General features: G+C 38.6%; 1 protein-coding gene across 2 annotated transcripts; it reads left to right on the forward strand.

Annotated features, from left to right (window-relative positions):
• The first annotated feature begins 6,231 nt into the window (after positions 1-6,231).
• On the forward strand, positions 6,232-14,453 carry cdca4 (cell division cycle associated 4). Of its 2 annotated transcripts, XM_036581926.1 has the most exons (3): positions 6,234-6,383; positions 8,744-8,768; positions 11,930-14,453. In XM_036581926.1, the coding sequence occupies exon 3, from the start codon at positions 11,937-11,939 to the stop codon at positions 12,834-12,836; it is 900 nt and encodes a 299-aa protein (XP_036437819.1). In that variant the 5' UTR covers positions 6,234-6,383; positions 8,744-8,768; positions 11,930-11,936; the 3' UTR covers positions 12,837-14,453. The 2 variants fall into 2 exon arrangements, with proteins under 2 accessions (XP_036437818.1, XP_036437819.1); XM_036581925.1 differs by lacking the exon at positions 8,744-8,768 and having other exon boundaries at positions 6,232-6,383.
• Positions 14,454-15,077: the final 624 nt, after the last annotated feature.

Here is a 15,077-nt window from a genome sequence, read left to right on the forward strand (position 1 = left end):
CATTCTTCTCAACATAAAATTATTATTTCTGAAAAACAAATGTTATTTCTGTCTTGCATTATAGCGTATATAATGTTTTCTGACATTTTTCATCAATTACCTTGATTGTTTAAACCATTTGTTCATATTAGATATGTAAATTAGCATATTCTTCGTTATTTAAAACCTGTTTGTTATTATTATGATGTAGAAGCAATTCATGCAGAAGTCAAGGTGGTTCAAAGACTTCAGAAACTTTTTTCATGCAACTGTACAAACAGTAAACACAGGAAAAGTTCAGTGATTGCTTTGTGTCTTGATGATAATAAATATGTTAATTTTTCAAAACTCTCATGTTTCATGCACTTAACTCCAAATGTCCAGCATACTGGACACTGAATATTATGTGTTTCCCTGTTAACAAAAAAAATAATAATACACATATTATGTTATTTAGTAAGCAGCAGAGAACATGTTTCTTAATAAAACAGTGTTTGTTTTAAAGTGTCCAGTCTCGGGACTGAGAAGAATATAAAACCAATTTTAAAAGGTTCTTTGACTAAACTGTGCACTGCTGCCCTCTTCCATGAGTTTGGAATCCCTTATTTATTTAGGATGATTTTTGGCTACAGTCACATCATGAAACCATGCATGGCAACATTTGATTTCATGAACTAAATTTCTTTCTTTTTTTTAAATGAATTGGAGGGCTTATGAAAAAATCAAATGTGGTACTAAATCATAGTGTCTACAAGTGATCTACTCTCCTGCGCATTTTAATTACAACCTTAATCTAAGACACTTTGCTTTAATATCTATAAATAGATCATCTGGTTAAAGTGTGTTCAATTAGAGCAGTTACAAATCCTACTCTGATAAAAAAAAGGAACATGGTATAATAAGTGATAGAGCTTACTGGTTTCATCCACTCTTTCTGAGAACAGAACACAAAGTTTACTTTTTATTGTAACTTTCATTTTCTTGTGTAGGGCAGGTTCGTTACATAATTTCAGAAATCTATATAAGAAAGGTTACAAAAATGTGTTGAGCTGAGCAAGATTTTGCCAGTGAGCTCTGCTGTAGGCCTGCGACCATAAAAAAACAAGCAAGATGCATAATATGCTAGTGTACTATTTATTTAATCAACACATAAAATAAAACTATAGGGCAGTAATTCACATTCATTCAAAACATTTACATTACCTATATTTATATTACCTACCAGTTAGAAAAGTTTTATAAATTCGATATGAGACCAGTTATCATTACAAGGCCATAATATTGTGTGTATTGCATAGTATTGTAATTAATTTGTTCATTTAGTTTGTAAAAAAATATTCAACTACATTTACCTTAGAAATGGAAATATTACTGTTTACATTTTTTAGTTGGTATTTTTAATATTCATTCAACTTATAACCTGAATACTTGTATTATAAAGTGTACAAAAGCTAGATTTTGGGAGGGCTGGTAGGGAATGAATGCTCTATCAAAATCTATAACGATATAAGTGCTAAAAATCTTACATGGTATATCTTTAAGTTTGATGTTGCAATATTAGCCAATCAAAATAAGTAAGTGTTTAGAATTTTGATACGAATCCCTGTAGCTGTTTCTCTGTGGCCTGTGTGGAAAATGCTGACTTACCCAAGCAAGGCTTCAGTAAGTCCACTAGATGGAGGTATAGTGGAAAGCACATTGTTGCCAGTGCCCTTTAAAGCAATACGAAACACTGCACCCTACGTGCAGGATAAAGCAACTGACCATAGACACAACAGAGACTACACATTCAAATGGATATTACAAAGAATTAACATGTTAATGTTCTGGAAATACATTTTTTACTGGCAGAGTTTAGCTCAGTGAGATCACGCTCACCCAGGTTACTCTTTATCTACCAGAACTGTACACGTCTTTGAACCTATAATCCATGTTGGTGAACTCAGTTTATAGGCCTAAACTCCTCCTCCACCTCCTTTTCCACATACCAATGAAGCAAATCACCGGTGTACTGGTAGGACTGCACAAAATCAGCCGTTAACTGGTCAGACTGCACAAAGTCAAAGCAGTGTGTGCCAATGACTCACGTTTTCCCAGCATTAATTCATGAATCATCATGTGGTTACTGCCACTACAGAGTCTCTGAACAGCAACCAGTGCAATGCGTTTCGTCACACTGCAACACATTCTCATAGTTTAGTCTATCTATCAAGTAATGGCAGAGATTGGCAGTCTGAAACTCCAGAGCAAGGCACACTATCACTTACACATTTATCTCCCAGGTATTATAGCCACTGCTCCTACCCCACTGATAACACACATTTCTAAGCCACTCACCCTCCTGGGTTGCGGGGGGAGCTGGAGCCTATCCCAGCTGTCATTGGGCGGAAGGCAGGATACACCCTGGACAGGTCCCATTGATAACAGAGCTGTGAAAATACAACCCCATTTCCAAAAAAGTTGGGACGCTGTGAAAAATGTAAATATAAACAAACTGCAATGATATGCAAATCATTTAAACCCTATATTTCATTGACAATGCTTCAAAGACAACATATCAAATGTTGAAACCAAGAAATTTTATTGTTTTTTAAAAGCCCATTTTGAATTTAATGCCAGCAGCATGTTCCAAAAAAAGTCAGGGACAGGGGCAACAAAAGGCTGGTAAAGTTGTGTAATGCTTAAAAAACACCTTGTGGTTAACTGGCAACAGGTGAATAACATGATTTGGTATAAAATGAGCATCTCAGAGAGGCTTTCAGAAATAAAGATGTAGAAGGCTTCACCACTCTGTGAAAGACTGACGATCAAATTAACAATTTAATTTAATTGTTGCTAACAATTTAGCAACAATTTAAGAATAACATTTCTCAACATAAAACAGCAAAGAACTTTTGCTTTTCATCATCATTTATCATTTATGGTACATAATAAAATTGAAAGATTCAAAGAATCTGGAGAAATCTCTTTATGCAAGGGACAAGGCCAAAAACCAGTATTTGCTGGCCATGATCTTTGGGCCTTCAGATGGCACTGCATTAAAAACAAACATGATTCTGTAGTGGAAATCACTGCATGGGCTCAGAAACACTTCTGAAAGCCACTGTCTATGATAACAGCGCTGCATCCACAAATGCAAATTAAAACTTTTAAACACAAAAAAGAAATCATATATAAACAAGATCCAGGAACACTGCCACCTTCTCTGGGCCCGAGCTCATTTAAAATGGACTGAGGGGAAGTTGAAAAGTGTCCCGTGGACCGACAAATCAAAATTTTAATTTCTTTTTGGAAATCATTGACAATGCATCCTCCGTACTAAAGACCACTCAGCTTGTTATCTGTGCACAGTTCAATAGCCAGTATTCATGATGGTATAGCGGTGCATTAGTGCACATGGCATGGGTGACGTGCACATCTGTGAAGGCGCCATTAATGCTGAATGATATATACAGGTTTTGACAACATATGCTGCCACCCAGATGACGTCTTTTACAGTGAAGGCCTTGATTATTTCAGCAAGACAATGTCAAACCACATTCTGCATGTATTACAACAGCACGGCTCTGTATTAAAAGAGTCCGGGCACTAAACTGGCCTGCCTGCATTTGGCACATTATAAAATAAAAAATATGACAAAGGAGACCCCAAACTGTTGAGCAGCTGAAATCTTATGTTAAGCAAAAATGGTTCACATTTCACTTTCAAAACTACAGCAGTTGGTCTCCTCAGTTCCCAAACGCTTACAGACTGTTGTTAAAAGAAGAGGTGATGCAGCACAGTGGTAAACCTGCCCCGTCTCTACTTTTTTGGAATGTGTTGTTGGCATCAAATTCAAAATGGGTATATATTTTTCAAAAAACAATAACATTTCTCCATTTCAATATTTGATTTGTTGTCTTTGTACTATTTTCAATTAAATATAGGGTTTAAATGATTTGCACAACATTAAATTTTGTTTTTATTTATATTTTGCACAGCATTCCAGCTTTTTTGGAAAAGGGGTTGTAATACATTGATTAATCTGCTCTGAAGGCTATGATGTAGAGGTGAGAAATATGACGATTTTTATCATTATTGTGATAAATTACAAAATCACCATAATAAATCACCAACTGCATGTTTCATTACAAAGAGAGTGTAATTAGTCCTGTTTAATTGGATTTAGTGCCTTGCAGTATGAGGAAAATCATTTTACTCATACTTTTTGACGGTACTTTTTACATGTGGCTCTTTTATGTCTGTTATCAAACCTCAGAAAAACTAAATGTCATCATACATACTGTGTATAACAATGCTATATTTTTGAAAACTAGAAAACTAAATATCATATATACATATATATATCAGATATTTAGTTTTCTAGTTTTAGAGGTCTGATACGTTGGAACAGTGCCATGTTTAAAAAAAAAAACTTTCATAAACTACAAGTACAATGATTTCTGATTGTTTCACATACTGCACTGCACTAAATCCAGTTAATCAGGCATATTTATTAAGAGTGTAACACCTCATGTTACATTGTGATACTGCAATGCAAAAAATGTGCATTGTGGAGAACAGACATCCTACAAACCTCAATTCCAGAAACGTTAGGACAATATATGAAATGCTAATAAAACAGAAAACAGTGAATGGTAAATTCAGTTAAGAACCCTTAAATTGAAATCAGTACAAAAACACAACAGGGATTTTAAGCAAAAATGGTGGCAGGAACAGCTACCAGTGCTGTTCTGCACATGCACAAATTTAACTCACTGTGTCCTGCTGCAGTAACCTGCTGCGCTGCTATGGCAGAATCTTGTGTCTTGTGTCAAAGTACTATTTATTTACACTAGATAACACTATTCCTTCAATGATTCTTTTTAAAGACACAAGTTAATTTAGTTGATTTTTCCATTTTTCTGAAGATATGTCATCAGGTGAGCAAAGACAGTTACACACCCCTTTCCGCAGTTGCGGTGGAGATTTCCATAGCTAGGCCGTTAACACAGACATCACTTCTTAATGCGTTTTCAATAGGACACAAGTCTGGACTGCTTGCGGGGCAGTGTAGTACCTACGCTCTTTGATTACACAACCATGCTGTTGTAACACATGCAGAACGCAACTTGGCCTTGGTGAAGTAAGCCTGGACATCCCTGAAAAGGACGTCATCTAAAATCCAGCATAAGCTGCTCCACAATGTCTTTGTACTATTTTCATTTAAATACAGGTCAAAATGGATTTTCTGTCTTTGTGTTTTACATACTGTAACAATTTTTTTTGGAAATGAGGTTTATATTAATGTAATATCATTATACATGATATGTTTTCACAATGCACTTTATGTCAGTATGTTTTTTTAACATCTGATAAGTTGGAACAAAGTAGTGCTACTTTTTAAAAATACTATCACAAATCCAATTATATGTATTCAGTATTTTCCACACTGTGCTGCACTAAATCCAACTAAACAGGCCCAAAAATGCTCTTTTTAATCAAACAAGCAGTTGGAGTTTTTAAACATCTCAGTGTCACTGCTGGACTGAGGATAGTCCACCAATCAAAAATATCCAGCCAACAGCGTCCTCTGGCTTCGTATGACCACTGATGGACTAGAGGATGACCAACACAAACTGTGCAGCAGCAGATGAGCTACTGTCTCTACTGACTTTACATCTACAAGGAGGACCAACACAGTAGATATGTCAAATAGAGTGGACAGTGAGTGGACGCAGTGTTTAAAAACCCCAGCAGCACTGCTGTGTCTGATCCACTTTTACCAGTGCAACACACACTTACACGCCACCACTGTGTCAGTGTCACTGCAGTCCTGAGAATGATACACCACCCAAATAATACCTGCTCTGAGGTGGTTCTGTGGGGGTCCTGACAATTGAAGAACATAGTAAAAGAGGTCTAACAAAGTAAACAAAGAAACAGATGGACTACAGTCTGTAATTGTAGAACTACAAAGTGCACCTATATGGTATGTGGAGCTGATAAAATGGACAAAGAGTGTCAAGGTAGGTGTACCTAATAAAGTGCACGGTGAGTGTGTTATTCTCAATTCAAATTTAAGTGAGGTTTGTCTAGATTAAGCTTTTGAAAATATTATCAGGTTATTATTTTCTAAAAAATTATATAAAATAAGGTCTAAAACCATTTTCCCCCAACGCTTTTGTTCGGGGTTGCCCAGATGAAGCCCTGGCCTGCTGTCTGTCCATCAAACTGCAGCGTCCGCCCCCTCGCCCCTTCACCGGCGCAGCTGGCCGCCTGGCTGCAGAGCCAGCACACTGAACTGAGCACATTCACTCACTGCAATCTGGCTCCCAGCGGCCGAGGAGCTGCACCTTTAATACTACACCCGGCCTCCAAACACGCTTATGTCGCTCATCACCAAAGAACAGAAGTAACACGAGGTGAGTTTGTTTGCTCCGAGACGCGTAAAGGCGTCCAGCTGGCACGCAGCTCCAGTCCGGTTTTGCGCTTTATCTCGATACTCGATGGTTTAAATGCGCGGTCGATTTCGAAAAGAGGCATGTTTGCGGAAGTGGCAGATTAGCACGGTTCGCGTTAGCTATCCCGCTTAATCGCCGCGGTGCGCCATATCTGCCTCGAAGTACAGCTAAACCTATCTACATGCTTTGTGTACATTAAATTCTTTAAACATTGTAAACGTATGTTGGTGAAAACAGATCCAGACAAGATGACGGAAAAGCCGAGCCGAGCTGGTTGAGAAACTCAAAATGGCTTCCAACCTTTGTCGTCTCCGTGTTAGCGCTAGCCTTATTTGGCTAGGTGGAGCAGTAGCAGTGTCACTTTTTCGGCGAGTATAACAGATAAAATGTGCTGTCAGTGAGCAAACTGAAGGCTTAAATTTGCCGGAGGATAAGCGTGAACGTGTAGCGCGGTCTTAATTCGTGTTAGTATGACTGTGGCCAGTTTTTACCGCTTGTTTCACAAGTAACTACAGCCATTTTTCCCGGCAGTGAAGCTAACCCTAGCTAGCTGGTTGTTGTCCACGTCAGGGCGGTGGGGGAGGGGAGGCGAGGCGAGGCGAGTCGGAGCGTTGTACCGATTTGTGAACGAACCGATTCTTTTGACCAATTCAGTCGAAACGATTCATAAGACTGATTCTTCTGATGCGTCTCTAGTATTTATCACGAATACCCTTTTGACTTCGCTTTCATTTTTCTCTCTGTACACCATACTTAGCTCCCTTTTGTGTTACGTCTGACTAGAGGTGGGCGATATGACCAGATGTCATATCACGACACTTCGAGTTTTAATGATACATGATATGCCATGATATTAATTTTTTCCTGACATCTGGTAAGATAGGACTAAATAGTGCCACATTTTAAAATTACCATAAAAACTATTAATACAATTTCACACGAAATCCAGTTACACAGGACAAAGTATGCTCTGTTTAAACATGCGGTTGGAAAGTGATTAAGTACTGACAGTATCCAGGATATACTCAGAAAAGCATATTATGATGTAATTTATCATGGTAACAGCTAAATATAGTCCTTTTGCCTAGCTTTAGCGGTGACCGTCAGACTTATTCACTGAATTCATTTTTACTGCATGTGGAGTAAATGAGAATACGTTGACTTGAGGGTTGAACCAGTGAATCATTGAATCAACCGTTCGATTCTTTCAAATGCGCGGTTCTGAAGAATCGGTTCGGTGAACTGAATCGGACTTTCCATCGCTGGCCTGCCGGTCTGCCCGGGGTGGAGCCTTTGGGAATGAGTACACTAGAACCAGAGGAGAGGGAGGACAAAATGCTGATGAAATCCTCGCTTTCTCCACTGCGTGAAGTCTGACATAGTTACTTGGAAAGCTCAAGACATACACTGTGGCATATTAAGTGGTCAATTACTTGGCAACCCAGCGTGGTTCTTAGTTAAATCTCCCAGGCAGACATGCTTGCCACATATACCTAGTCTTATGCTCTGCCTATGTGGACTCTTTATTAGTTTTAAATGTAATACACATAATCACTGGTATTTTTTTTCTTCACCTTTTATGGCTCTATACTTAAAGGACCACTTATCGTAGAAAATTGAGTTTTCCTTCCTTTGTTTTTTAAGTAAGAGCTTGATTTTCCAAACATATCGTTCAGTCCCCAGTCCATATATGGAAATGAAACTTCAAAAAGAGCTTGTTTGAATGAATTGTTTTTGTGATGTCATGAAAGTCAGCATATTTCCATGTATTTGGCCTACAGTAGGTTAACCCCACTGGTTCATGCTGAAGTTATAAGGAGTGTTTCAGCCTGGGCTGCTTTTGGAATGGGGCACAGTACAGGCCAACCAGTCAGAACACAGCCCATTTACATAGATGAGCCCTGAAGACAGTAACAGAAAACAGTCTGTATTCTTTTAAGTGACTTAGAGGTTGGAAAATGGACATGTAAAAATGAATTATGACTGTTTTTGGTGTACAAAAAAACACAAGACATTATAATTGAACATCAGGAAAAATATCAGAAACATGTAGGATATGGGCCTATTATTGTAATTGTTTGAGATAACCGAATGCAAGTGCTCATGTGTAGTATTGGTTGTAAATTGAAATGGATTATAGGTTGCCCTATAGATAAAGACTTAGCTTTAGCCATAGTATTATTTTGTTTCTTTTACAATAACTGAATGCAGTGCTGCATTTTCAGTATTGGTTGTGGCTTAGGCTGTACTTTAGCACAGGATTTTGTATTAGTCATATTGTTAATGTATGTCAGCTTGCACTCTGGTCTCTGTCTCTACAGTGCTGGGATGTCACTCATGCTGCAGGTAGGCAAAACCCCCTGTGCCCTCATCCTAACCCCGTCAGTATCTGGTTAACACGTGGTCTTTTGGGTTAGAACTTTCGTATGTCTGTGTGTGTGTGTGTGTGTGTGTGTGTGTGTGTGTGTGTGTGTGTGTGATACTGATAAAGGTTAGGCAAATCATTTCCATTATGTTAAGTCAAGACTCTTAACATGAAATGACTTTGCATTTTTTAATGCTTTGCTTTTTTAAAATGCCTGCAATTAATGGATCTGTTGGTTTGTCGTTTTTACATCTTGTGTAATTTGATAAATAACTATAAATGTACTTCATTATTGTTGCTCAGCTATAATCGCATAGGGTTTTCACATCTCATAGTCACCCATGAGTGCTTGATCTAAATAACTGATGGAGGGCTCATTACCTTCCCCCCAACACAAACTCATAGGCCATCATGGACTGATGCCAGATGATCTCTTTTGACATATTGGTTGGTGTCATGTGTTTTCTGTGTTCTGGCTGCATGTTTGTCACTTTTAGGCTCCTGTAATCCTGGTTTGCTGGCCATGGAGACATGGAGACTTCGTATGTGTTTGTCCACACTTAGTCTTTATTACAGCTCTCATTAGTTCCTCAGTGGTGTCTGGATCCCATTCAGTTGAAGTGTGGAGTCTTGCTGTTTGTGTACATCATGCACGACGGAAGAAGACTTGGTGTTACAATAGCAAATTGCATTCATCACATCTCTGTGGTTTTTTGCTTCAGTTGAAAGGAAAGGGCTGCTTTAATTTTAGCGTTACCGTTGCTCTGGTATCAAACCTTGTCCGTGACATTTGCTGGATTTATTTAGATTTTCTGTGTAATAAGGTGCAATACAAAATATACAGAGGGTGGGTAGATAGCATCAGTCTAATTCATCTAATGTACAGCTAGTCTTTTTGGAATAATATATAAAATAATAATATAAAATATATGAGATTTTACTATTATCATTGTTATTATTACTGATATCATAATTATTATTATTATTATTATTATTAGTAGTAGTAGTAGTAGTAGTAGTAGTAGTGGTGTGTTATTGGAACCAAATATTAATCTGGCCAGTATGTCTTTTCTGAAAATTGATTAGCCAAATTTTTAATTTGAATGTGATAAATCAATCACTGTAAACCCTTTTGATTTACATCAGTTGTGAGATTGTTTATTTGGGGTGCCATTTATAGTTACCATTTGGTCAGACAGTAAATACTACTTAAGTATGTTTGAGTGACCATGTGAGGAAACTATGAAAATCAAATCAAATTTACTGTAAATGTGTGACAATTGATGCATCATAAACAAAGCTAAAATGTAGACATAGAAGATAATAAATGTTGAATTTCTCTGTGATGCTAATCCAGGTGGATTTTTCTCCCAATTTCTATCCTGTAGAAATGTTCATGCATTGGTTCTGGTATTGTCAAGAGATATCATCACGAGATACACTATATGGACAAAAGTATTGGGACACCCCTCCTAATTATTGAGTTCAGGTGTTTCAGCCACATCTATTGCAAATAGATGGATAAAATTAAGCACATAGTCTTGCAGCACGCCACCACTTGACTCTGGAGCAGTGGAAACGTGTTCTGTGGAGTGACGCATTTAGCTTCTCTGACTGGCAGTCTGATGGACGAGTTTGGGTTTGGCAAATTCCAGGAGAACGTTACCTGCCTGACTGCATTGTGCCAAGTGTAAAGTTTGGTAGAGGAGGGATGATGCTGTGGGGTTGTTTTTCAGGGGTTGGCCTAGACCCCTTAGTTCCAGTGAAGGAAATTTTAATGCTTCAGCAGACCAAGACATTTTGGACAATTGTATGCTTCCAACTTTGTGGGAACAGTTTGGGCAAGACCCTTTTCTGTTCCAGCATGACTGGGCCCCAGTGCACAAAGCTAGGTCCATAAAGACATGGATGGCTGGGTGAGTTTGGTGTGGGAGAACTTGAGCCCTGACCTCAACCCCATCAAACACCTTTGGGATGAACTAAAACAGAGATTGTGAGCCAGGCTCTTTCGTCCAACATCAATGTCATCAGTGTCAATGCTCTTCTGGACGATTGGGCAAAAATTCCCACGGACACACCCCAAAATCTTGTAGAAAGCCTCCCAGAAGAGTGGAAGTTGTTATAGCTGCAAAGGTGGACCAACTCCATATTAATGCCTGTGTATTTAGAATAGAATGTCATAAAAGTTCCTGTAGTTGTAATGTGTAGATGTCCATATACTTTTGTCCATATAGTTTATCACTAATGTATACTGTGGGGCCAAAAGTCTATTGAAAATGCTTTTGTTTTGAATTGTTTTCTAGTTTAATACAGCATTTTTTCATTGCAAGTTATATTATCAGCATAACAATATGAGTAAAAAGAAGAATATTTGAATTTTAGCATAAATTTCAGATTTTCTTAATATTTGGTATCTCCCTCTTTTGGCTTTAATGACAGCATGCACCCAAACTAGCATGGTCAGTGTCACAAATTTGTTTAAATTTGAAAAGTGACTTCTTCAATGTTTCTTCATCATGTTAATGGTCATAACTTTTGTTTGTTTTAAAGCTTTCAAAATTTCAAAACTTCCTGCTGTTTGTTTTCAGGTTTAAATAAAAAAAAATCCAGATTTTCAGTGCAGTCCCAGACTTTTGGACTCCATTGTATGTACATGAAACACATTGGATATTGGCATCAGCCCACAATTCCCATGTCTGTGCATCCCTACTAAAATGTTACAATTACTCAGGCAATGGTACAAAGCAGCGGACACTTATATAGACTATGTATTTACTATTAGTATGAGAGTTGCCCTTTAGTTTTGTTCCTGTGTGAAAGGAGGGAATGGTGACTTGTGAAAGTGACAAACACCACATCTCATTTAACAACCAGATCCCTCAGGTTCCCCCTTCTGACGTAGCCTGCTGTTTGAGTGCAGTTTTGCTGGCAAACCAGTAATTTACAGTTTTACTGCTTGAATGCAGCTTTATTGTGTTGAGCTAAATCTTCACCTTGAAGGCTCATATAGTCTATCATTGTATACTATTCTTGTTTATGTATGGTGACTGACATTTGATCAAGCATGCAGTTACAGTAAATATTATCTAGAAATCTGTTTATTTGCTGATGAGTCTCTCCTAATTTGATCTCTCTTCTGTAGGATCGACATGTTCTCCAAAGGCACCAAGCGCAAGTTTTCCGACGACGGAGATGAGATGTCGGACGAAAGCCTGGCTGGTGCTCAGGTGTCATCGTCCTATAGTCTGCAGCGACAGTCACTCCTGGACATGTCCCTCATCAAGCTGCAGCTGTGCCACATGTTGGTGGAGCCGAACCTTTGCCGTTCGGTCCTCATTGCAAACACGGTGCGGCAGATCCAGGAGGAGATGACTCATGACGGCACTTGGCAGGTGGTCACAGAGACCTTCTGTGGTGGCAGCCAAAGCCCATCTGAACGCCTGGTGGCAACCGAGGTGCTCTGTCGGTCGCGGGAGCAGGATGCTGAGCCAAAGCTCTTCTCGGTCCTCAGCTATGAAGGATGCCGCGAAGAAGAGGTGGTGACAGACGAAACCTTGTGTTCTGTCACAGTCAGTGACACGGCCTCTGATGTTTGTCTCTCAGAGAGCGCTCGGCATTGCTGGGAACGGGATGAGCTTGTAGAAGTAGAAAGAGATGAGGAGGCCTGCGAAAGCTCTAGGCTTGGCCCAGGAGATGATGATGATGACGATGACGACGACAACGACGATGATGATGAAGTAGATGATGAAGAGGAGAGTTCCAGGGAGGATCCAAAGACCATGGGGCAGGTTTTTGGGACCTTTGAGATCAAGAACAGTGCCCCAGGTCCGGACTCCGCTCTTGAAGAGCTGTTCTCAGATGTAGATGCCTCTTACTATGACCTTGATACCATGCTCACAGGTATTCAGAGCGCTCCTAAGATGGGTCCCTATGACCTGCTGGACAGTTTGGCCCCTTCTCATGGGCCCCCTTCCATAGGCTCACCCTCAAACTGTCGCTCTGATCTCAATGAACTGGACCACATCATGGAGATCATTGTCGGTTCTTAGACAAGAACCTGTCCAGAGACTTGTATACTTCTCTTAAATGTTACCTGCTTTTCTGCCCCTTATGGAAAGCAAGTTAAATCTGCGGTCCTTTCAGGGAAAGGAGTCTGTGTCTTGTAAAGGATGGCCTTGATTTTATGAGCTGACCATAGTTATCTTATTTGCATACCCTTTGTATGTTTTTTAATGTTTTCTTTCTGTATTTGTCTGTCCAGACATGCTTTTATATTTATTTCTTACATTCATTAACACTACATCATTGGAGAGCAGAACAAGGTGTATACAAAAGTGTAAAAGATATTTTCATAAAACAATGAAATTGTCTAAAATATGTATAAATATATATATATATATATATTTTACTATAGATACTGCTTGTTAACTGTTACTGTACACTCTATCAGTTTTGATCTTTTGTTTTTAAATTGACAGATCAGATATCAGCGTCTTATGTTTCTTAGTGGTCTTCCACTTACTGGAATGGATGAAGGTGAAGAACTTTTATTCATTTCAGGATTCAGAAATGGCAGTAAGGATACCGTGATGCATGACTTTTATTTCTGTTGTACTTTTAGGTGCATTTTGGCACCCAGCGGTTTTTTTTCCCTCAGTATTTTGGCAATAGACTGTCGGTCAGCTCAACTGCAGGTTTTGTTTTGCTATTAGAAGTCAAAGTATTCGTATATTTGTCTTATCAGCAAATGAAGAATGATGGGGGCCAGCCCATTCTATATTATGACTTTATAATTTATTTTATTTATTTGCTGCAAATTTACATGTTGAGTGTTGGCTTTGGTCAAACTCAGGGCAGGAGAGGCTTTTCAACTATCAGACTCCATGGGCCTGATTTACCCAAACCTTTAGCACCTGCTAAATTTTAACAGTTGGAAAACCAGTAACATGACTTGTGATTGCTACGTTTATCTGGGATGCACTTGTCATTAGTTTAATTTTTGGTTAATCTTTGACACGTATAAAGGCTTTAATAAACCTGGTTTTGAGTCATTTGGGCTGCATTAAGACAGGCAAATAATCGTTTTCGCATTTATTTGATGCACATCTGATCTTTAGAGGTCATAAAATAATGGCATGAAATCTCATCCAGTTTAGACCACTTTTTTATACAAACTCAGAAGCAGGCAGTCGCATTCCAGTAGTCTGTCTGTCTGACGTGCATCTAATCGGGTAAAGGATAAAACTAATCTGATGTGCGAGGTGCAGCCTGCTGTCATAACGTAGCCTTTTAGGCCCCTCATGATGAACTACACTGTTTCTCTGATCCTATGCATTGAGTGTAGCAATACACTTACTATGCACAAAGTGAGCACACTTTTACAGTACAGTATTTAAATTGTATTTTTAATTGCGTCGTAAAGAGGACTAGGGTGAACAGTTGTCTTCCTGTTACAGAAATTATTTGGTCATGTCTGAAAGGAAATCTTGCATTCAGAACTGTTTTCGTGTGGGCAGTACATTCATTTGAGGGGAAGTCATTGCCCTCTACCTTACATCACAGTTTCATTTTTAAGTATGATCTAAATCTAGAGTAGAGTATAAACATTTTATATGTGCATTGTAGCATTTTTATAACATTTTTAATAAAAGGTACAACTTAATGTATTTTTCCTGTGTGCTTTTCTTACATATGCTTAAATTTGTATTAATAATGGTTATTCAGAAAATGGACAAGGATCTATGTCCATCAACAACTGAATGTAGTTTTCTACAAAATAGTAGCTGAATAACTTCTATTTAGTAGCTACATTATTTGTTTATTTACTCAAAGTTCCCCATATTCCTATAGTATGTTCCCATCTCACAAAAATCAGAAGACAGTTTCATCCACTCATTTTCTATAGTGTTAGTGGTGGAAAGAATAGCGAGGAGAAGAATAGTCACTGTTCACCAAGAAAACATTCCGAAATTTTCTCGGTGCTGGTGTCACATCAAAGAGAACCGATCCTCTTTAAAGGGGCACTCAGGCCAAAATGAAACAGTGCTAAACTATTGCTCACATGTTGTAAACATGCTTACTCACATCCTACAGCAGTTCTGCAGTAGACTCTAGAGTGAGATCTTCTGGTTTAAAGACTAGGAAAACCCCCTACTGGTGATGTGTCTTGAAGGTGGAAGAAAGTCTTGTGAAACTGCAACTGCTTTGTGGTGGCTTTTTAGGGGAGGCTGTTTTTAATGCAGCAGCAAGCCATATAGCTAATCTTACTGCTAGGAGGCCCAATTGTGCTA

Source organism: Colossoma macropomum, unplaced genomic scaffold (genome assembly GCF_904425465.1).
Source record: "Colossoma macropomum unplaced genomic scaffold, Colossoma_macropomum, whole genome shotgun sequence".
Taxonomy (NCBI): domain Eukaryota; kingdom Metazoa; phylum Chordata; class Actinopteri; order Characiformes; family Serrasalmidae; genus Colossoma; species Colossoma macropomum.